Source organism: Mugil cephalus, chromosome 11 (genome assembly GCF_022458985.1).
Source record: "Mugil cephalus isolate CIBA_MC_2020 chromosome 11, CIBA_Mcephalus_1.1, whole genome shotgun sequence".
Taxonomy (NCBI): domain Eukaryota; kingdom Metazoa; phylum Chordata; class Actinopteri; order Mugiliformes; family Mugilidae; genus Mugil; species Mugil cephalus.
Window position 1 is genome coordinate 15,476,179 of NC_061780.1, and position 24,653 is coordinate 15,500,831.

General features: G+C 40.8%; 1 protein-coding gene across 1 annotated transcript in view; it reads right to left on the reverse strand.

Annotated features, from left to right (window-relative positions):
- dnah5 (dynein, axonemal, heavy chain 5) overlaps positions 1-24,653 on the reverse strand; it is an 88,723-nt gene that overhangs the window by 24,252 nt on the left and 39,818 nt on the right. Inside the window, exons 55-70 of the mRNA XM_047598878.1 lie at positions 24,296-24,509; positions 23,816-24,039; positions 22,809-23,007; positions 22,533-22,705; positions 22,028-22,158; positions 17,299-17,452; positions 11,071-11,338; positions 10,355-10,478; positions 10,057-10,164; positions 9,338-9,452; positions 8,701-8,877; positions 5,713-5,916; positions 5,056-5,235; positions 2,516-2,653; positions 894-1,029; positions 389-570 (exon numbers count right to left, since the gene is read on the reverse strand). Coding sequence (XP_047454834.1) covers positions 389-570; positions 894-1,029; positions 2,516-2,653; positions 5,056-5,235; positions 5,713-5,916; positions 8,701-8,877; positions 9,338-9,452; positions 10,057-10,164; positions 10,355-10,478; positions 11,071-11,338; positions 17,299-17,452; positions 22,028-22,158; positions 22,533-22,705; positions 22,809-23,007; positions 23,816-24,039; positions 24,296-24,509 — 2,727 coding nt within the window. The remainder of the gene's footprint in view (positions 1-388; positions 571-893; positions 1,030-2,515; positions 2,654-5,055; positions 5,236-5,712; positions 5,917-8,700; positions 8,878-9,337; positions 9,453-10,056; positions 10,165-10,354; positions 10,479-11,070; positions 11,339-17,298; positions 17,453-22,027; positions 22,159-22,532; positions 22,706-22,808; positions 23,008-23,815; positions 24,040-24,295; positions 24,510-24,653) is intronic.

Here is a 24,653-nt window from a genome sequence, read left to right on the forward strand (position 1 = left end):
CTGTTAACTGTTAATTGCAAGAAGAAAGATATTCCAAAGTTACAAGGCTGACACTACAAAGGCACTGTCTCCCTTAGTTACTTAACGTAATTGTGTTATGTTGTTCTGAGGCTCTATGTGGACTAGAGATACAGTGGGGGCAGATACCTTTTGAAATGAATGCAAATCATGCATAGATTTAAATTGTACAGGCATAATAAGAAAAAAAATAATTAGGCCCTACAATAAAACCTTGTGGAACTCCACAAGTAATTGGGCAGAAAATCAGGAGAGGCTGCTCATCTTAGCAGAAAATGAAGCAAACAACTTGAATGAGTCATAAAATACTGCATATGCCGCATTAAAATGCAAGTAAAAAGTTTGTTAGTTTGCAAAATAGATCACTGACCTGTAGGTTCCACTCACAGACAGTGGGTGCATCAATGAGTAACTCAGTCAGATTGAGGTTGTTGCCAAAGGGGATGAAGCGTTGCTTCAACTCACGCTGCCAGTCATTCAGTAGGAGACTACGAAACTCCTGATTGAAGGGGCCGGAATATGAAAGGAACGCTGTGGCCAGGAGAACATCACCTGCAACAGGAAGATATAGGGGTCAGATGTGGTAGATATATTCATGCAATGAAAAGTAAATAATGGTAGGGATTAGCGGAGGGTGTTAGTAATACATGAATTAAACTCAAACTGTAACATCTCGACAACACTAATTATAATAATTAGTATTCTGTAAGTATGCAGTTATAAAATAATGGCTTTAGGCTCGTATTCCAACAGTATTGCTAAGTCATCCAGCTGGAATTGTGTCAGTTCATGTCCAGTTTATTCACAAAATTTCGCAAATCACAAGAAGAAATGAAGTGAAATAAATGGTTATGCTGCAGACACTCTTGACCCACCAACAAGGCGTTTGGTTTGGGCAGCAAACTCTTTGCTCTGTTCTGTCCATCTCTCCTTCTCGCCAGCGAGACCACTGATGAGACTGGACGCTGTCTGCATCTTGTGCCTGCAGCGCTCAGCATCCTCCAGCAGCGTCTGATGGGAATGGAGCAGACAAAACAGGTCAGTGGGTTGATGCGTCTGTTCAGCCACGTCTGACTGTCCAAATAACTGTCTCTTCGTCCTTCTAATACTTATTCCACCACCACTGCATCTGTGCCAGTAAGTAAACATGTGACTTAAGACAGTCTTATCCCAGTTCAAAAGAACTTACATAGGATCGATGGTACAATGCTGACAAGAATCATACTTCTCTTTATCCTGCAGATGCTTTACTACCAAGATATACAGGTTTGGTACAAATGCAGGGTTGCTCTATAGTATGGACCCCTATTTTGTTTCCTATTTCAATTTCCAAATATGCTGGTCAACAGCACGTTTAAAATATTTATCACAATAGTCTCTCCATCAGCTGCTCAGAGGCAATAAGCAGAAGGTTATCCAAATAGTAATAATGTTCGCTTCATCATTAAATACTGATTTGGGATAATTAAGAATCATATCAAAGTCAACAGTCCTTGCCTGCACCACAACTGTCTTTGCTGCAAGTACTTCAATTTGGCAGTAGGCCCCTGGAGATGAAGAGCTCCGAGTCTTAATCACAAAATTATAAGAATCAACTGGGGCTGTCCAGATTAACTAATCATAGAGTCTTGATGCATTACATGGTGTTATTTATCACAGAACATTAATTAGTGTGCTGATGATGCAAAACACTTACGCACACACAGTGGACTCTGTCATAAAGCAACACACATTATTTTAAAAAGTGGCATTAACTCAGACTGAGCCATTTTCTATTTTTGTCACACAACTTCTTGCTGGATTTAGAAGGTCAAAATGTCTTAACTAAGGGTAACAAAGAACAGGGTAACCGCCTAATTCAAAACCGATTTTTCTGATATTTCTCTGAGAGGAACAAGGAGTCCTGCAACTGATTTCCTGCACACATTTGAGCCAAAAACAAGCCGTTCCACATATATTAGAACCCCTCTGTTCACTCAACGACGCAAGGTCGAGCCCTTGTGTTAATGTATTAATCTCGTTTACAGTATTTGCGAGGAAACTTGGCGCTGTGAAGGACAGGAGCGAGGTGAAAGGGAACAAAAATCACTGTTCGAGGCAATGAAATCAAACCATGACGCAGCAAAGCAATTATGAAGAGCAATTATGAAGGGAAGTGAGATCACCCACTTGGATCAACAATCCAAAGTTATCTGCCGTTAAAAAGCATAATTAATATTATAATTCCCCATTACATTAGAGACTCCAGAGGATCAGACTAACAGTGTATGTCTAATTGCAGGAGACATTATCCAGTGTTCTTTAATTCTTCTAAAAGTCTTAAAGGAGAAAAGACCTTGTAAACATCACAAGTATTTGCTACCTTTTTCAAATATAGCATGATGCTAACAGTGCAGAAGCAGAAATACACTGTTTTTGTGCTAGCCATCTCCAGCTAGCAGCTCATTTTGTGTGTGATAAACTGATTTTCTGCGTTTTGAGGAACTTAGTAAAAGACCTGCTTCTCTATCATGGCCTTCTCATACTCCGCCTGCACCACATCCAGCTCTGCCTGCTTGGCGTCCAGCTCAGCCTGAGCTTTCTGGAGGTCCACGTTAGCTATGGCCAGACGATTCTGCTGCACTGCCAGGTTCGCCTGAGGAAGAAAACAAGAGGCGGACAGGGAAGGGGAGAGGGAGAGATCTGTGATGCTTTTATTTCACATAAAAAAGCCTGCAGGGGTCAAGGTCAGTTCTCCAAGGAGAGGGCTAAGGAAGAGAGAGAAAATAGGCGAGATGAAGTGGAGATGATGGAAACGATTTGACAGAAAAAGGGAGACAGGTGGTAGCAGAAAAGGTTTGAATGGAAGAGAGAATGAAAGGAATTCGTAATATTTTAGAGAGCAGAACTGAGTTATTACTTTTTGTCAAGCCAGATATCATGAAATAAGAATAAGCCTCCCACACTTATAGTGAACTAATGAAGTTGTTCCTTATAGTAAGTGTTGCTGGAGTCTTGACCTCTTCATATTTCTCTCCTCCTCCATCCACCTTTGAAGTAGACGAAGTTGGGGCAGAAATACAGTTTTCTATAGATATAAAAGTAAAGGTAGGAAGTACATATTTTTCCAAGTTTCAGAAAGTGTAAAGACAGGTCTCAAGTGCAAAGTGCAGGGATTTATAGCTCCATGAGTCAAAGCGTTCAGAATGAAGAATTAAAGCAGGAAATTATGGAGGTGGAGAGAAGCTGGAAGAAAAAAAAAATGCCATGGAGGGGTGACATGAAGGGCAGCAGAAGGGGAGTCTTAAGACTCTTTTCTGGGTAGAAAATGGTTCAGGGAAAGGTTCAGAAACTGAGACAGAGAGAAAAGTTGTGAGGCTGTCTAAGTGTGTGTGCAGCAGAGTGTGTCTGGGTGGCTTGGCTGAGAGGAAGTCTGGCGATTCCATTTAATATTAATTGACATGTGAAAAGGACCATCCCCGTTCGTCTTCTGACTTTTTTGTCCGTCTGACCATCTCTCCGTCTGGCAGTCTGTCTGGTCAGCTTAAAGGGAAGCCACCACTGAGCTGGAAACCAGAAAATCAATTTGCCCGGCTGTGTTCTACGCTTAAGCAAAAGGTCAGGATCAAAGAAGAGGGGCGAAGGCTTCTCGCGGAGGTTGTAGAGAATATGAGAAAAACAGAACGCGTCTGTTTGTGAGAGCGAGGGAGAAAATTGAGAAGACCAGAAAGAAGAGGGAGAGAACCGTTGAGAGACAGGGTACAGGGGAAACAGAGAGAGGTATGGGTGGGGTGAGCACAGATGATGGGGAAAATAAGACACTGAAGAGGGCAAAATAAAAATAATAAGCCATTGGAACGAGTGAATGGGAAAGAAGAGGTCATCATCGGCAATTAGTTTAAACTGAACACAACCCAAATGCATAATTGGACTCTGTCTCTCTGAACTCTGTCAAAGCTAAATTATTGGAACACATCTCTGCATGATATTATCAAGAAGAAAAACTAGAAAACATTTTTTTTTTGTTGTTTGTGTTAAAAAAAAAAAGCCCTGGATCAGAAGAGTCTCTGAAATTTGTGGGACAACACTAACTAAGCTTGTCTAAGCATCTTACTTATAATTTACATATAATAGCCCACATGTGCGCAACCATCCATTTAGTTGGGACATTTGCATGAAATCACAGTTATGAGGTTATAAAAAATTACATACTACTTTGTTGGTGCACTGCAACTTATTAATCAAGGATTGTGGATGGATTATTCTGCTAATATTAGCTCTATGTGCTTGATAATTAGAATTCCATGAATTAGAGAAAGAGTTTGGTTTGACATGCATTTTTTACTGATGAGTAAACAAAAAGTAAATAACATCTTCCTAATGTTCGGACACAAAATTAATTTCCTGTTATGTAACTTTCCATGATCATTCAGTGGCTTTCAGGAGTTTACTTTGTTTACTTTTTTTGAGTTTCATGACCTATTTCTCTGCTTGGGGGAATCCATTTTTGGATTTCTATAAAGGGATTAAATTAAACAGACCCGCTAAACTTGACTTGAGCTGCACCCTGTTTTATCTTCTTCTTTTTTTTTTTCTACATTTGCATGCTCATCATCTTTGGAGAAAAGGCCTGATCCTTCCGAATTTTCCTTCCAATAGTTTATTACCTACACTGTCTGCTGCCAGAAATGTGGAAATATGAATAAATCCTTTTCATATTAGAGACAGTTTTTACTCTTCCTGCAGCCTGGAGCTTTATTTTGCAGAAAAACAGCCACTTTTCTCCACTGTAAGTGTTTCTTATTCATCAGCGTGGAAGACGGGGAGGCCATGGACCTAACCCTGTCAGTGTGGGGGGGTGGAGGGGGGAGGTTGTGCACATGTGTTATATTTTTCCTTGGGTGATGATGAGCCAGATTTGTGAGGAGGATTTACCCACAAATATCGACTCAGCCAAAGAAGACCTTCACTTCAGGTGTTTTTTTTTTTTTGTTTTTTTTTAATTCTGTTTGTGTCAAAATGAAATCCCTGAGCTAGATCTTTCACGCTATATGTTACCTTCAGGGGCAAAACCTCCTTATTGATGGAGAAGAAGGAGGCCATGGCTTTGGTCCAGGATGCAAGGCCGGCCACGTTGCCACACACCCTCTTGGCTGTTTCAATATTGTAGTCAGGCATTTCAAAGTAAGGCTGCAGCAGCTCCACCATTTCCTCATTAATGGAGTCTTTGGGGAATTGCTTCAAGTGGGAGAAAGAAACAGACGAGGGGAAGATATATGAGATGGTTTGAATGCATTTATGTCACAATATTGAATAAATTATAAAAAAAAAAAAAAGTATAAAAACTAAATGAAATTAGGGGAAGAAAAGCAGAGAATTGTCAAAGATACATATTAAGAGAGACAAAGACAGAAAGTAGAGAAAGGAAAAGGACAACACAATGCTTTACATCAAGATATTACTATTTAATAATGATTTTATCACATAAGATTGTATTTTTGTTATTATTACGTATCTTTTATTTTCAGAATTAAGTTGAAAGAACTCTGACAGATGAACAGGAAACTGTCCGTTGCATTTGTATAGATGGAACTAGGTCTGGTCCTTCAGTTATGAAACGCTCCTAAATCGTGTTGTCATGGGTAAATATGAGCAGATTCTCTGCAGAATCTAAACCTTACTTGGATCTCAACTGTATCAATTTGAAATTGGTACCTGCAGGCTGCCAAGGAAGTTTCCAGCTGTCATAAGTTTCAGGGACTCCTGCCAGGACGGAGTGTTGCAGTTCTTCTCCGGGTCGATCTTCACGGTGTTGACTCGCCTCTGGAAGAGCAGCAGGACGCAGTCCATGATCCGCATGATGAGGTGGGGGGGGCGGCCGAGGGTTCGTACTGTGGCAATGTCCGACGGCTTGATTGTCTGCGTGCGCAGAGGCGGAGGAAACGGAGGGAAGTCGGTTTGTGTTAAGTGCATTTTACATTAAAGTCAAAATACAATTACCAAGTGTGCACACCATAAAAGGTACTTCACTTAATCCTGTCAATATGGTTTGCACAAAATGGTGCAAATGCCAGCACGGGAAATATATTGGAGGGAGAGGTAAATATATAACAGTGAGGATGACTAAAATAAGAACAAAGAATAGAGTCATTTATTTTCCATTTGCTTGCTCTGTGAAGGGGCATACACGTTAAAGAAGAATACACACAACTGTGCAATTTATGAATATAAAAGCAGAAATACTAGAACCAGAAACAAGAAGAGACAGTGAAATATAAAGACTAAGAATAAAGTAGAATAAATGTAGTTCAGCAGAGGGGGACATGGGACTACCTCAAGGGACTGATTAAACTGAGAGACAGCAGCAGAGTAAAAGGGGAAATGTCCCGGCGAGAGTTGTTTGGGCTTTTCATCAGACCTCCTGCCTGCACGTCTCATCTTTTCTCCTTTCCGCCCTCACTTTTCTCGTGCCTGCTCTCTCCTCCTTGCTCCAGTTACTATCGTCTACTGTGAATTTCCCACTAGAGATTCCAGCAGCATGCTATCTGCTTTATCGCCCACTTCCACTTTCCCTTGCCCCCCGTTCCCTTCAGCCTCTTAGAAACATCTCAGCTGGGTCCCTGACAAATCATCATCCAATTTAACAACACCAGAAAAACACCAGCAACGAAGAAGGTGTTTTATTTTTTCCTGTGTGAAGTAACCACAACTGGAAGAATGTGACACTGTGGTATTTTATCTCGAATTTCAGTAGCCCACACATATCATTTTTTTTTTTTTTTTTAATGATGTTAATAAAGCAGCCTCTGTATCATGAAAACCACATTCGCCTGTGTGGCTAGTTTGGGAATACTATAACTGCCATTGTGCATCAAAGAAAAGCTCACCTATACTTTTTGTTTGCTGGTGATTTTTTTATTTTTAGTTTAACTAGACAGTTGGACAAATATTCATGTTAAATCATTCATTCATTCTGTGAGAATCTAGCTTACACCACTACAGTGTATAAATCTCTTGGCACTGTTATGGAATCAATAAATGTACAATCCTACTTTTTTTTATCTCAGCATTGTTATGGAATCAATAAATGTAGAATCTTATTTTTTAATAAACAAGAAAAAGAGCAATACTATGATACAAAATCTGACAATAAGCTTACGTGAGCATGGCTGCGTTGAAGACATGAGGAAGGGAGGTATTCTCACTCAACAATCTCTATGACCTACAGTAGGCACACAAACTTGATGTAACTAATAATAAGAGTTCAAACTACAGAAGGTAGGAAGCAGTATTTGTCATTGACTCTGATCATTTCAATCATCCAGTAAAAGGTGAAAAGTAACAGAAATGAAGCCATTATAACTTAAGTTTGGGAACTAGACCATGTCCCGTATCATTCAATGTCCCCCAAGGAACTGAAGCTTCCTGAGATGTTCTTCCGCCACCCTGAGTCTCACTCCCTGGTCTTCATTAGCAAATTGACTGTCATTTAGAATGTGGTTTAAAAAGGGGTGCATTTTAAATGCCCCTTTTATTTAACACCAACCTGTTCGCAATGAAGCATCAAGTGAAGACTCCATTTAAACTAGATAAATACGTCATCAAGACACCTTGGTCGTCAGTTTAAACAGATTCCCCACCGTTATCTGCTTTGAAAATCCAAGGTTCCCGTGTGCAGCAGTAATATAAATATTCTAATCAGAGCTCTGCCATAGGAGATCTGTGCGCAACCACCTATCCAGGGGGGCAGCTTTAATTACAGTGAAGCTCCAGGGCCCGAACCACCAATACTAACTTTAGACACCAGGGTAGGAAGGCTGTAGGCAATTACTTCAATTGCTTCACAAGTCACGGGGGGGTTCTACGTGTCTCCCTGAAGCAACACAAAGTAACACAGCAATAATAAATATCGGGGTACACACAGCAGCGCGCAGCACAATTATCTGCTGAAAAACACAGTTTACTGGCAGTTGTTTTTTTTTGGTTATTTTTAACCCTCAAGCTGTCTCTCGGGGCAGAATACAGGAATAGAATAGAATAGAATTCTTTGGAGAAGGCTTTAAGAAGGATGCTGGACTATAGGCTTCAATGAAATTGGCAACACATCACGTAATAAATCTTGAGCACAGAAATACAACAACAATAGAATATTGTACTTTACCCAGGAAATAATTATCACTTAATCAAAAAATAAAAATTAGAAGAATCATATCTCTCAATGATGTGGATGCTTTTTGGATGATACAGATATAAACATCATCAATACATTAGGATGTCTTAAGATATGTAATTTTTTTATTTAGAGGTCAGCTTGTATTGCTACCAAACATGTCCCACGTAGACTTGTGAATCTGTCAACTTAAATGATTTAAACTGAAACAAAGGAAATATACATCCAACCTGAAGAGTCAGTCATGCCAAGCTATCGGTTGCTACATGTGAGGATATGGTTGTTGTCCAAAGACTGTGCAGATATTTTTGGTGTGCAGAGGACGCATCCTAATGACTTTGATCACCCTGTGTGATCCCTGTTGTGCTAGGTGCTAATTAAAAATGTCAGCAGGCTGATAAGTTAGGATTTAGCATTGTTTAGCACAGCATGATTGACATGGAAAACAACTTCCACAAATCTTTCCGTGTGAGACAATTCCGCTGAGGAGAAACCTGGAAACTAAACGCTGAAGACTGCTGCATGTGTCATACCTGCAGCGCAGCCTCTGCCTCCTGAAGAGCCGGGCGGGCGGATTCGAGTTTCTCCTCAGCGATGGCCTTGTCGGCTGAAATGCTGTCCACGATGGCCTGGGCCTTGTCCTTCACTTTCTGCACCTCTACCTTCACCCGCTCTGCCGCCTGGGCTTTTACTGTAACCTCCTTTAACACCTGAGAGCGTGCACAATATACAGAATATACATATATATATTTATTGCTTCCTCACAAGCAGCATGGTGGCAATAACTCTTAGTCTGATCACTGCCGTAGAAAATGTTAATGTCATCATTATATTCAAAGCAAACACATTAGATAGATAAATGATAGATATATGATATGAATATTAATAATAAATGGGAAAGTCTGGCTCAACCGACCGCACGGAGCCCCCAGTAACATAACTAAATCCATAATTTGTCTCATTTTAAACACTGTTGGAGAAGTAAGTTAAGTACTAAATAATGTAATAGATCCTAAAGCAGCCACGTTTCCAGCAGTGGGAGAAACTGGCACTTCGTCTGTTTGATTTAATTCTTTTCAGTGCATGAATAACTACACCTCCCGGCTGATACTAACCGAATGTTCACTCATCCTTTACGCACACATATCTACACAAACACAGAAAACCTACCGTATCCGCCTTGTCATTGGCAACCTGCAGCTCCTTCTCCTTCACCTCAAGCTCTTTGCTGAGAGCTGCAACAGACTCCGACGCCTCCTTCAACTTTTTCAGACCAGTATTCATCCTAAACAGTAGAGGCATTCAACGCAAGGGTCATGTAATTACAGCATACGCGAATCGTGGCACTAGTGCATCAGCTAGACTGAGCATCAGGAAGTTTGCACCTACGGAGATTCAGTTTGAATCTTTTGGTATGCCAAGCACAAGGTAGTAAAAAAAAAAACTTGCACATTATTGCAACATCTTAGTCTGGTTTGAGGTCAGAAATTTAAATGCCCTTCAGTCCAATAGATGTGTGGAGGCTTGGGGATGAACTGATAAGTAAGCAATGTTTTTAAGCAAAAAAATGAAAAAGAGCACAGCAATTTGACATTGATCTCAGATCTGGGATGTCGTTCACTGCCGCAGCTTTCATAGTCTCAAACAGGGACTCACGACCGACTCTGCACCGACCAACAGATGATTTAGTTTGGGTGCACGCTGACCATCACTCACTGTCACTGCCTTTTAGGGGTTGATACTATTCCTGATTCCTTAACCTGTTTAGCTGCTGACGTGTCGCAGCGCTTCGCCAAAAATATATTACCAGAACAAACTGCAGAAGAGAACTGGAAAGTCACCTTGAATTGAAGTGATTTATGTTATTATTGTAAGAAATACTTGCTTACCTGTTCGCCAGAGTCTGGACTTCAGACCTCTTCTCCTTATAGATGGTCTTGTAGCCCTGGATGAAGGACAAGTAGGACTTGGGTGTGACGTGGGTGGACCGTCGGTATCTGGAATGGAATTAGATTGCATTTAATTTTATGACACATAAGAATCATCAGCACAATCTCTAAACAGTTAATCTAATTTATTGTACAGACTTTGTTTTAAACATATTCGTCTGGTTCACACGTGGGTGTAAAATTAATGCAGTGCAGCCAAGAAGATACTGATCATAATAGCGTCTCCAATACACCATACCGCTGAAAGTAGTCCACACACTTCTCCGCCACACCATCCTGGAAGGAGCCCATGCACTGGACTACCTCATTTTTGACCTGTGGCGTACAGTCTATGTCATAGACGGACAGGAAGTGCTCTGAAACTGGAGGAGACAGAACAGAAATTAAAACAGAAAAACACTGACGGTGGAGAGAGTGATTGTGTTTTTTTTTTTTTACTTAGAAGTAATTGGAACTGTAAAAATAAATATATCTACGGGAACAAGCTGAATCACACTCTGTCACTGTCAGGGATTCTAATTGATTATTTTCCAAGCAGCACAGACTGCTGGGGACGTGATGGTTACTGGCTTGAGTGCTTCTGTTGCTGTAACATCTGAGCCAAACACCTGACTGAGTAAACAAAATATAGAATGGAACAGAAGGGGAGAGCTGGCGATAATTGCAGAATATTGATTTTTTTTCCACAATTCATTTTCTCACTTAAGACCAACAGGCTGGCCGACAACAGATGTGCTGTGAGAGACTTTGTTTTGTGACAGAAAAAGCTAACCAGATTTACAAAATGAAGGCTTATGACATTCATGTGTGTACAGTATGTAGGACCTGTCAAAAATGACAGCTGTTGCATCAAATGCGAGTACAGAAAAGAAGTGCATACTCGAAAGCGAATGCTGCCATTAGAAAGGAGAAAATTATCCCAGTATCAAATGCAAATTTTCTGCCAAAAAGTACCTGCAACAAGTGCATCTTTTGGCCAGCGGCTGAACCAGTCCATGGTGCACCCAGATATCAGTGCTGGAAACTTCAACGCCCGGTTGCGGAACTTTTCCCCAACGGGGGAGAAGCACAGAACAACGTGGAGGTTGTGCCGGACTCGTGACATGAAGTACTCGTACAAGTTTTCGTTGGTCGGGGGTCGCCTGGGAAACTCCCTCCTCATGACAGGGATGAGATCACTGAGGATCTCGTCGATCTCATCACGAGCGAACAAGTTGGACACCTGAGGACAGAAACGCAGCCGTTTACCTCACTGATAAAAAGAGAACTTTGTTTCTCCTCAAAATTCGATCTGGAGCTTAACCTTAAATTTGACCCATTTTATAAAATATACACTGAACATTAATATTAATTTGGTAAACTCAGGTATAATTATAACAATCAGGTATAACATTATGACCTAATATTGTGTCGGTCTCCCTTGTGCCTCTGAGGGTGACCTGTGGTGTCTGGCAACAGGATGTTTTAAGTTTTAAGTGGGGACTTTTGGGTCCTCTGGGTTGAGGGGATCAGGCTTGTTCCAGCACAACCCAGAGATTCTCAATTAATTTGGGATCTAGTGATTTTGGAGGCCAGTTCGGCACCTTGTGCTGTTTTTCGTGTTTTTTAGTTGTTCCTAAACCTGTTTTTGTGTGTGTGATGGCTGCTGCCATCATGGTGTGTCATTTGCTATGAGGTGGGGGTGGGAGCTGGTACATGTCTGAGTAACATCCACATGAATGCCAGGTCCAAAAGTTTCCCAGTAGAAAAGTGTCACACACTGGTCAATGTTGTTTACTTCCTCTTTAAGTGGTTTTAATGTTATGACCGATCAGTGTATGTATACGCATGCTTTTTTGTGTGCTCAAGAAGTTCTTGTATTGACTTATATCGCAAGTCTTCCAACAAAATGCTAAATTATGGAGACGAAGAGTGTGCCATGGGGACAACTATTTGTTCACTGTGACACGTTGGTCTTTGTTTAGAATTTAGTTTGGACTCCTGTTTTATTTTCGAATCCGTTACCTTCACGTCCTTCATTTAGTTTTACTTCCTGTCCTTGTTTGTTTTCACCTGTGTCTCGTTAACCTTTCCCTCCTCGTGCGTGCTCTCCCCGTCTCTCTTGTCAGTTCACCTTGCTGCGTTCCCCCGTGACGTCCACCGTCGCCTTTCTCACCTGTGTGGTTTCCTACTTTGTGCTTATTGTCGTACTTTTGACCCTTTTCTTTTGTTTCTGGGTTATTGACTTCTTTTTTCTTTTTTTTCTATAAGTTCTCCCGACCTCCTTCCTGTGACCTGGATGTGGGGTCTCCTTGAGTCAAAAATAACATTGTTTGGTTGATATCAGAGCCAGGCTCACAACAGGAACTGTTAAAGATATAACTGGAGAAATTTGGTGCTTATCTAATCTAAGCGGGCGTATAGATTTATTTACGCAGCCAGTTATTAATTTCTGACAGTTTATATCATGAAATCTTAACTTGAGGGACGCGGAGAAAGAGATGAGAGATTTCAAGTCTGATATAAAGCCTTACTCATATGCAATTATAAGATGTCAAAGTAGTAATATGCAGTTTAGTTTTATATATAAATAAAATTATTCATTTGCAACCAACTTTTCCACAATATATGTAATTTAGAATAAAAGCACATGGTAGATCGTGCAGTAATTTGTCATTACTCATCTTCAGCTTCTTTATTCAAATACTCAAAACATTTAATTGCAGAGCGAATGCATTGATTCCTGTGAAGAAAACCATCTCTTCAGTGTTTGAGCACTGTCTCCATGCTAACTGCACTGCATTCTTTCACATTGTTTTCCTGTCATTTTTTCTAAACACTTATTACCAAGAAAGAATGCAGCTGAGAGGGCAGGGAGCGAGAGTGCGTCTTGGGGGAACATGTGGTGTTGTGGTTAGCAGAGCCATGTCTCTAACCATCTGCTGCGCTCCTCTCCCATAAACAACAACACCGCACTAATGACTCGCTCCTCCTCCCTGCTCCTCGTCTCCGTCACCTCTGTCGCCGCCTTTCACACCCAGTCATTGCGACGCGAACCTCGAGACGCGAAAGCCTATCACCTGCACAGAAACACCAGCAGCACTCATCCCTGGCCCCCAGCTCAATTTACCTCCCCCAGTAACGCATCTGCTTCTAAAATTGTTATCCAGCTCGAGCGAAAGAGGAGCGGGAGGAGAAGGAGGAAGACAAGGGGGATAGTAATGCTTCCCAGAAAAAGATTAGAAAAGATTGAGAGCAGATGGAAAAGGAGGGGGGATATGAGAAGAGGAGATAGGGAAAGAGGTAAATAAGAAGTAAACAAAAGTTAAAACGTGGGAAACACAGGCAGGATGCGAAGAAAATCTAATGTAAAAAGTAAATGGGATTTTTAACATAGACATAGCATAGACAAAATATAAAACTGAAAATGCAGCAAGTCCCAGTTATGCTTCAATTTACATCCTATATACAGGAGTGCATTCGCTAGTGTGCATAATAATGTGAGATTTGTGTAGTATATTTGTAAAGTAGTGCTTTGATCAAACTGACAGGAGCAGCTTCAAGTCTCGAAGTGTCACTTCTCATGTTTCCTGAATAACAAACTCATGCGAGTCTTCTCTCGCTTCCCATTTAATTCACTCTGTGACCAGGGAGATGAATGCAAGGCAAATACAAAAACTTGAAAAGAAAGAAAAGCTCAAAAGGGAGTATCTTCGAATTGGATTTGATTGTGTAATATTGTGGCAAATAAAAAAAATAAATAAATAAAAAAAACACCACCTCTGGCTCACAGACTCAGTGACATGCTGCAAGATAAGGGAGGAGATGAATTATTATCATTGCTGGCTGTAAGGGGAAGAGGAAAGAGTTGGATACAAGTGTAGAATTAAACGATGGTTGTATATTGCACTACAAGGCGCACTGACAGGTACTATTAAATATTTCTCTCCTGTTGTTTCCCACGAACTTCGGCCAGAACAAATCCATGAGACTACGCAGTGTAAATACTGAAGTAGTCAGAGGCAGAGGGAGACTTGGATAAAAAGCTAAAAATTTTCTACGGTAAAGCATGTCAACACAACACACAACACAGAGCAGCAGTGGAAGCAACAGCCTTAATGATTTTTATAAATGTATATATATATATATATATATATATATATATATATATACATTTATTGTACGGCGCTGTGTTTGTTTATCTGTCCTGCTGTTATGCTGCAACTAAATTGCTCACATGGGATCTTCGTAAAGGTGAAATGATGTCTGAATGGAAGTGAAAGGAAGGAAAATGAAGGCAGGAGAGAGAGAAGGTTGAAAAAAAAATATAAAACGGTCCTGGATTATCTGAAGATGAAATGTAAAGAAAATGGGGATGATAAGAGAGGTGGCTCAGAGGTAGTGAAATAACTAAAAGAAAAATAAGTGGAAATGGGAGAAGAAGCACTGCAGAGTATTAATAAAGACCATGAAGCTAAAAGACATGAGAAAAACAAAAGGGAAAACAGAAAATGAGTGGGAAATTGAAGAAACAACATATAGAAGGAAGAGCTGCTACGAGGGGACGAGGTAGCGGGAGACGGCAAAGAGCATGCTAACTAAGAGACCACAGAAATTGCTGTTGAAAAAAAAGAAAAAGCTCTCCCTGCCCTAGTTTTACGACTGCCACTGGATCCAGTGCGGTGGATAATTCTGGAAACTACAGCACAGAGATGCAACAACGGCGGTGCTTGACCTTGGAGCTGCCTGGTGTTACAGAGTAATACAGGAAAAAAGCCATCCACTCCGCAGCTGTAGAGCAGAGTGCCGCACAACAGAGAAGACTCAGTTGCGTCTCCCTCCAAATCTCTCCGGGTTCATTCATCACATCAGAATCAACAAAAAAAAAAAAATAACTGTGGAATGGTAATGATATTGACAAGGACTTCATTCATATAGACTGAACAGATAACATAAAGAAACAGGGTCTTTTTTTTTCTCTATGATGCCTTAGTATTGATGTCAGTGAATGCCAAGTCTGGGGAGTTCAGTTCGTGCTGCACAGAATTGATGTTTAAAACTTTGTGTATCCGGAGTACGTTTTCCCCATTATAAATTACTTCCGTCAAGTTCCACCTCATCTAACCCGTAGCAACAGTAAATTGACAAAGTCAGATGAAGAATAAAAAAGGTTGAAAACCTGTAGACTTAAAACACTGCTGGGCTTAGTGTGGGGAGTGCACAGTAAATAATAATATATATAAACTTAATACTGATATATAAAAACTGGTTAAAATACTGTAAATTTTCTAATGTACCTAATTTACCACTTGACTCTGGTAGCCAACATTTCTGGAACCAGAGGTTTGAAATATTTTTTTAAATCCAGGCATTTCAATAAGCTGTTCAATGTAAATGCACCTGTGTGGTAGATAAATGCTAAATGCTACCGGTCCATTTACTAGCTGTCTGGTGAAAGAATGGCCAAGGGGACAGTAACAGGGTAGATATTTCAATAGATATTTCAACTATCAGTGGTAGGGCTGAACTGACAGTGTGTTCGTCCACATAGCCAAACAGAGACAGAGAGACATTTTATTGGGCTATAAGTACCCCATGCACATCTTTGAACCATTTTCCTGTTCTTAACTCCTCCTGTTCTCATTCTCAACTTCACTCTTTTTCAACCCTTTGACCGACTTCATTTGATTGCCTAGTTACTAATGGTACTAATGGTAACCATAGGAGCCCCCTGGTTAGTGGGTCAGGAGGCCAAGTCAGAAGGCTCATGCTGGGTCACCTACAGTGTTGGGAAAGTTCAAAATTGTAAGGCATCACATTACTGTTGCATTACCTCTATGTTACTTTCACCAAAAATAACTTGAAATATGGATTTTGCTTTCTCAACAGATGCATTCAGTGTAGCTCATTTACACATCCAGTAGAAGGTGATGTGGACTGGATGCATATTGTGATAGAGATACTGTAAATTTAGGTGTATTCATATTGAAATCAATATTACCAGAGGCTACTACTGTATATTGTAACCGACCGCCTAAAGAAAGCTGGCACTAGATGTTTCATTAAATCACTTGTGCTATTTTTGCGAGGTAGAGAGATCTTTTGGTTTCGCACACAGAGTGCACTTAACTATAATGTTCTTCGTATCCTTTTCTCTGACAAACTGGAAATAATGAGCATATGTTCATATCGTAAATGTAGAGTCCAACTCTGCCGTTATCTTCTCCCCAATCAGCTGTTCTCTAGCACTAACAGGAAGTTAACATTTGCTGACATTTGTGCCGAGTAAAATATTACAATTGTTTTTTGGAATGCCTTACATTACCGCATTACAGCATAAAGTAATCCATTAAAGTAATTGCATCGCTTTTGTAACACTTTACTCCCAACACTGGTTACGTATTGATCTTTCTTATTTTTCATCTGAACATAAATCTGTTCAGAAAGGAGCTGTGTTTTCCATTCTCACATGGGAAAGCAAGCGCATAAACTGACCAACATTTTGTAGTATAACAAATTCTGAACAGTTTGTTTCATCAATACTCTGTATTTATTCTGTGTCTTGATTGCAGCTTCATGTACAGCATGGCCCTCATCATTCAGACTTAATATTGGCTATCAGTCATTCAGACCCAGAGCCTGAGACACCAACTTATTGGATCAGCACATTCTCTACATCTACAATCTCCTGATCCATCATTGACGAAAGCGAGAGTTACTCAGTCTTTCCCTATCTCGACCCACAGAACATATTGAATGATAACTTTCTGACACGATACTAGGAAAAACAACAGCAACTTTATCCTTAATCCAGAAAGCTGCTCACTCTGGCTGCTCTTTATATTTGGACTCTTTCAACTCGCTGTACCGTGTGTTTGACTGTCTGACTTTCAGTTAGTTGAATCTTTTTTATTTTTATAATGCAATGTTGTTGCAATGTTATATGCACCTTTACTCCTGCTCATGCCTATCCATTTAGATTACTTAGGTGTTACTGCACCTCTCCTAGTACTGACATACAGTATGTTTCTCAGTATCTCATAACCCCAAACCAAGCTTTTAGGGCCCTCTGGTGATTTGATCTCAGTTTAAACTTGGGCAAACAAATTGATCGTCTGATTTTAAATTTATTTTTAAATATATGTTACTGGTTTTCTGACATGAACAGGCTTGTACTGCCTTTTCCATGTGTGCTCTCCTGACCTCTCCAGATGACAGCACATTGTTCATGTACTCCAGGAAGGACTCGTCTTTGATTTCGTTGTCAGTAAAGATGAAGCTGATGCCTTTTCCGTGCTGCCCGGCTGTTCTGTACAAACTCTTCAGGTCATCCATTAGGTTGGCCGTGTGGTATGAGCTGGAAAAAGAACACAAAGCACAAAAGCAAAACTAAAAATCCACATTCATTTTTCTCTACTAAGCAAAACTCATTACGCGAGGCTTCAGCGTTCGATAAACTATTTCAAAGAGGAGTCAAAAAGCTTTCAGTGCGGATATACCTGGGAAAAAAAGAACATATAGAGTGTTTGCATTTGCGTGTGCATTCGAATTCGAAGGTGTCACTGTTTGAGTTGTGGGAGCTTTTATGGGAACAAGAAATGAAAAAAAAGTCTGTGCAGACAGATGAGGCTTGAAAGGTGATCTGTTTGAAAGAGGCTTGTCCTCGCTTGCATCTCCATCTGATTTTGTGAGTTTGTGTGTGAACTAAAATAAACTGTATAGAAACAGAGAGATGTGAGTTGGGTTTTTTTGTGTTGTCATGGTTCTCTCATGAGCATCAATCAAATGTCTTATAATAGCTCTTGTCCTGCTGTGTTCCCTCTTTACTTCTAACATAAAAACCAAGCCTGAGTAGCTGGAAGCTATGATGTAGGTTTCAGAACAAATCCCTAGTTGTTCAAAACAAGCAAAGCTTTTCTTGCCTCGCCCTGGCAGCAATAACGCCTCTCTGGTGACATGTCTGAGATGAGGTCACACAAGTGGCTCATATTTTCTATCCCACTGTATCTATGGGATACGTATTGCCCGACAGGACATATGTCAAAGCTTACTCTATCATACGGTTTCCTTTAAACGGGCCTCAGAAGGCTCAAAGCAACTGCTTAGGACTTCAGGTCAGTTGGGGGCATCCTAACGGCTGACAATGTCAAGAAGCAACTTGAGCCCTCTGTGGGTCTGCACTGTTGTGACTCTCTGTGACTCTTTTCTGTCTCAAGTGTGCTGATTAGGGCCACTGCTGGGCGTACACTGCTGGGACTGGGATGCTAACTCACCAGATTCTCATCATCCAATCAAGCCAGTTACTCTACTTAAGGACCTTCAGCTATCCCACTCATTGTCAGTTCTTCAGTTTACCTCTGTGTTAACTACCCATGAACCAGCTGATGCACTTTTTTTTTTTGTCAAACTTGGAAGAGCAGTTCCTATTGTGCCTGTCTTTTCCTTTTTGCTACTGCTGCAGCCCAAGCTCCATGCAGTACTCGTCACCCAGTAGCTTCTACAGAGTCCTTTTGTTTCTTTTTTAATCTCCGCTCCACTTCTGTTAACCTTTGTCTTAACTCCTGAATGCTGAACTTGGGTACTTTTCTGAGTTCGGGGTTGTCTCAACATAGCAGACAGACTTTAAATCGCAGTAAGTCAGTGGCAAGTGAAACAGATAATGACAATAAATAATAAGTACATAGCAAACTGAATGCTTCAAGCCTAGTCTAGACTATGAGAGTGACATTTAAATACAATTACATCCAAAAAAAACTCACATTGCTCTTTCTACCTTTAGTGAATTTGGCTATAAGAACAGAGTGTTGAGCTCCGTTGCCCATGCCCAAGCCTAGTGGGGCAATATGTGATAATGGTCCCAACAGACTCTAAAACAGTGGTGCCCATATTGTTCCCAGCGGGGGGCCAAAATTGAATCTGAGGAGAGGGTTGTGGGCCAAAATGTTAACTTTGCAGCACATTAAGTAAAGTATGGGTGTATGTATAGCATGCATGTGCAAAATAAACACTAGCAATACACCAATAGATAATATTCATCATGCATGAGACAGCGGACCAAACTATCTACTTTATTTGTTTCTTTATTTATTTATTTTTGTACGCACTTACCAATACCAGTTTTGTACAGCCAGGAGGAATACTTCCTCTCTGACAACAAAGGGTCGAACATTGTCATCATATCACACACATGTGAAGCTCAGCCAGTTATATTAATGATAGAAGAGTGTCTGACCACTGCGTAAAGCCTTCTCCAGCACATCCCAAGGATTCTCAATGTCAAGGTTAAGATCTGGACTCTGTGGTGGCCAATCCATGTGTGAAAATGAGGATCAGAATTTTTTTCCGACCACATTTCTTCCTCGAAGACGATGGTTCTCCACTGTCCTTCTGTGTTTTGATAATGTGTTTGACAGTTCTTAATCCAGTATTAGTACTTTCTGCACTGTCCTTAGATGTTTTCTCTGGCTGATGCATGCCAATGATTTGACCTTTCTCAAACAGACTAACATCCTTTCCACAACCACAGGATGTGTCTTTCCACATGGGTGTTGTTTTAAAAATGAGAAGCTACTCATTGCATCAGCTGGGGTTAAATAACTCGGTGCATGTCCAGTCCATGCTGATGCTGTGCAGCCTCACTGCCACCCAAGAAGGGAGTCAAGGGAAGCAAAAAGAAGAATCATCTTCATCCTGCTCACCTGACAGTAGTAAGCCATCAATGCCTGATTTTTACTCTTCAGCGTAATATGAAATGAGAGCATCCTGAACAAGTACATTTAGTAAGACTAACTTTCCACCCCACCTCTGAATCTCTGGTTAGGGATTATTGTTGAAGAGGTTTAGGGGATTTCCGCAGTAAATCAAGCAGCCTGAGCTAGGAGTTTTAATAGCAGTGTTCCAGGCTAAGACCCATGGAGCATACCTAGTGTGCCTTTTTGCTCAGAAACAGGTGCACAGACAGTCCATTTTATCCGGGGTGAGCAGCAGCTTGGCACCTGTATGCATTTATCTAGTGTAGTAAAAGTAAGGCAAATAATTATACAGAATGAGTTATGCTGTGGGGCGACAGCAGGCTCTCTGTACCATTTGCAGGCTTGAGAAAAGCTAATGAGTCGGTTTGTCATAAATTAAATACTCCCCTGTTTGGCCCATAGGGAGAAAACTATCCAGGGTGAATGGCAGTTAAGAACGGTAAGCCCAGCAAATAGTGGCGGACTGAGGACATTTAAGCTACTTAACTGAGAAACAGATAAAGAGAAGACTGGCCTCTCACATTCAAACAGATGGGTAAATTACAACCAATGCTGCATTGGGAATATGCACTGTAAATGTGGCAAGCACTGATACATATTACGGACGCTAGCAGAGTTACTCTAACAGTAGAAAGAGTTTTGTAAACACACAAGAGGGCATACCCCAAAGCGTTTAAACGAGTGAAACTGAACCGAATGCATGAGTAAAAAAGTAAATGTTAAGTCATAGTTATAACGCTGTTAAGATGACAATGTTTACCTGTCAGCAATGAGACAGTTTGTGTTATAGCGAAGAGAGATGAGTGTAAAACTGTGTCTGCAGATAGAGACGTTACTGGACGAGCAAGTAAAAACTGACTATCACGTGTGCTCGTGTGTTTGATGGAAGAGAAAGCAGATGAAAAAGATGGAACGAGACAACACACAGGAGGTGTTTTCTCCAGAGATGGCTGCCAAGCCAAGAGGAGAAAACACGCGGCTCATTCATATTAATGGAAAACACTAAAATCTGTTAGGGAGAAAGCGGATGGGGAATGGGATGTCAGCGAATGCTCTTGGGGACTGAGGGAGAAAAACATTTGACAGGTTGGGAGAGCGGCAGAGGGGCCAGTGTGAGGCAATGAACAATGAAGCAGACAAAGTGCAGGACAGAGCGATTTGATAAAAATGACATTCTGGAGCAAAAGAGAGATTTTCTCTTTTTTTTTTTCTGGTGAATCAGCTACAGTGAAACGAGCCCCCCAGGAAACAATGATCTTGTTTCACAGAGCTGACACAGTTGACGAGGGGGCCTGAGCTGCCAAGATAATATTCAATAAATATCAATCTGAATTTTTATATTATTTTCAGAACACAGTCTGACCCAGCATTAATTCATGCAGAGTGCTGCTATCCTGAACAATGAATATTGAATCCTTCACAAATGCTATTCATATTCATCTTCATCTTCATATAATGTATAAAGAATCATATGATGGGTTTGATTCAAAATTCACCATGTGGATTTATTTTACTTTTTTCCTTTGGTGATTGAATATTTGCAAAGAACACTGACTGGCAACCTCTTGATCTCCTCGCTGAACATAACAACTACAAAAGTGTGACCCAGTTTAACAAAAGAAAAGATGCAGTAACTGATCTTGCTAGCTGCCTCTTGGACCCAAACATAATGTTAGTAGAAAAGTGATGGGCATGGCATGTTACAGGGTATTTAGTCTGTAGTCTTGTGTGATGGGCCATTAGGTGGCCTTGCCTCTTTGTTATCCAGATGGATGTGAACAGGCACATCCATCTGGTTCATATACAGCCCGTGATCTGGTTAATCTAAAAGTCCTTCAGTTTTCAGTATCATATGTGAATGCGATTGGTTTCATTGCATATGTGAACAGTTTAATCTAATAAATTCTATTTCTATCCAGCCCCACAGCACATTTTTCAAAATGATACGCCTACATCACATGAGGGTTAGTTTTAAAACGTGGGTTCAATTAAATCTGAATTACGCCCCACTGAGAAATCATTTAATGTGTCTGACTAATCAACACTTGATATTTTGGTGGATAATTACAATGTAATGGGAATTTTCCAAAGCAGCTGGAATGATTTCTGAGACTGGAAATGTGAATTCACTGGACGTGTGTGTGTGTGTGTATATATGTGTGTGTGTGTTTGAGCGTTACCGTGTGAGAGTGATCTGGAATATCTTGTATCCGGCTATGAACGAGGCCAGTCTGGTCAGGCTCTGTTTGCCAGATCCCCCAACACCCACCAGCAAGGCATTGCCCCCGGGTGTCCGGATTATTCTCGACACCTAAACGCACACAGGAGCCGACACAGACACAAACCCCGGGATAAAACAGCCAAGTATATATCTGTGACAAGTTGAGTGTGACAAAAGTTGAAAAAGAACAAGCAGTGGAGGCAGAGAGTGCAAATGTCTGGGAGCAAGCAAGCGTTTAGTTTAAAAGCTTCACACATTGTGTTATATAAAATAAAACTGGCAGGATGTTCCTTGGGCTTAAAGGTTGTCTCGGCTCATCCAAAGAAGGCTTGACCGTTTTAGGCAGAGGAAATGAATGTGCACTTTAACTTTTCCCAGTTTTATAAATACATGCCTTATCTGTTCGTCATAATCCAATAGTTTTCTGCGAGTAAAAAGCTTAAGAAAATCAATAAAATAAATACCTTGACCAGATGCATCATAGCATCTTGAAAAAAGACCATATCCATGCCAGTACCCCTGATGCTCTCATTGTAATGGCTCAGGAACATGTTCAGACGGTCCTTTAAACTCTCAAACGATTCAATGGGCTCGTACACCTTGGGCAAATCAAAGTCTGTATCTTCCGGCTCTTCTCCTGTAAGAGAAAGAGCATTTTACATTAAAATGATTGAAGAGAAAACGAACCGTGACTCTGAGGGGACTTTCCCCACTGTCAGTTCTTCTTGACTGAACAGTACCTGTAGCCTCAGGGGCGTCTCGCAAGAAGTCGACAAAGTATCTGTCGACTCTGTAGTCCACTACGTTCTTGTGCTCCTCGCCAAGCCCCTCCTCCACAAGCTTTGTCAGAGCCTGGTCGAACCACTCCACGTCTTCAGGCATAGTGAATCGATCGGCTATCACACGTTTGCACTCATGCTTCCACAGCGCCAGCAGCACCTGGAAAATCGTGTTGTGGTGTTATGGCTTTCTTTTTAAGATATCAAGAAGTGTTGCTAATTCTGCTGTATGGCAATCAATGCAAAGACCATAGCACACAACTGGTGGGAATGAAATATTTGGCTTATAAATGCAGCAGATATGTCAGCACATATGCTGAGCATGTTTGCATATATTCCAGGGCAGCTTGAGGTTGCTATTATTTCCCTGTGTTCAATTATTCAGCGAGGCCACAAAACCTTAATGGGGTTGACTACCTCAGCAACAACTGCGCTTGCAATTCCAAAATTTGTCATGTTGAGTTTTTTCCTCTTCTGTTCTCGTCCAACAAACCAACAGGCACTTGTATCACCTTCCAACATTGCAAACAGACGAACAGTATTGTGTCTTAAAATATCATGGATTGATACAATAGTGCTACAACATAAGTAGGGGTTTTTGATCATCCTGTCAGACCCAAAGCTCTATTGAACACTACTCTGTGCAACACTAATAGGCACATACACACAAGCTCGGGTTACTGTATAACTAAGGCTGGAAAATTTAATTTGTCTAATTAAATTGGACTTGTTTTGCATTTGGACTGATGTCACAGTGAGAAATAAGATGCATGACCTAGGCATGTAAGAATATCTCAGGAGTCTATGTCACAGTTTTTTTTTTGTTTTTTTTTTGATTGTTTTATTTTCAAGGAAACACCTTTCTGGTTCGTAACATCCTGTCTCTAATTCTTTGACAAGCACTACTGAACTTTCCAAAACAAAATTGCAATTAAATGCACGGTGCCACAACGCTTAAATCTTCTCACCTGGACAGAGTCGATCACCTCAGCACTGGTGCTGAGCATGCCTTGCCAGATCCTGGACAGGTCCCTCAGGTTGAAGATATAGTGGAACTTTGCAGGCGTTGGGAGCATCTTGACCTTGGTCAGCTGCCAGAGGTGGCGGGTCAATGACACCAATTGAGGCACGATGCTCTGCACCTCCTCCGTGAACCCACGGCGTGTGCAGAAGTAGCCCTCACCAATCACACCTGTATGGTAAGGTCAGTGGCTGCAGTTGTTATTTATCATCACTGTGGCAGACACATATTTAAGAAGGAAAATACACAGGAAGGAAAATATGCTTTTTATTAGTGCCCTGGTGTCATTTTGTATTTTTATTTTTTTTGTTTTGCATCGGCCCAGAATAAATCTTGTTAATTTGAATAACATGTTAGAAAACCATAAAATAACCATCAGCTAGTCAGATATCGTACACGCTAATGGTTCTGGGTCGGTTTCACCCACCAAATATCTTGTCGATGGAAGCATTAGAGGGTAGCGTGCAGTTAAAGATGGAAAACTGTCTTTTCAGTCTCTGCGGTATGTCATTACGGCCCCCTCCTGGATGTATCATAGCTGCCAGGAACTGAACATCCACGATATTGGTGAACTCTCCTGGTTTCTCCAGGTTGAAGAAACCATTCTGCTCCATCAGCTGTCTGACGATCTCATTAGTCACCTACGATCAAGGTCACAAACTTAAATAAAGAAGAGGTGTATTTATCGGCAGTTTGGTGTCTAGGCCACTAAAATACAGATGAAAGAAAGTTTAAAAATATGTTGTTAAGTAATTGTTTTGTGGATACTGGAACAAAATGATCCC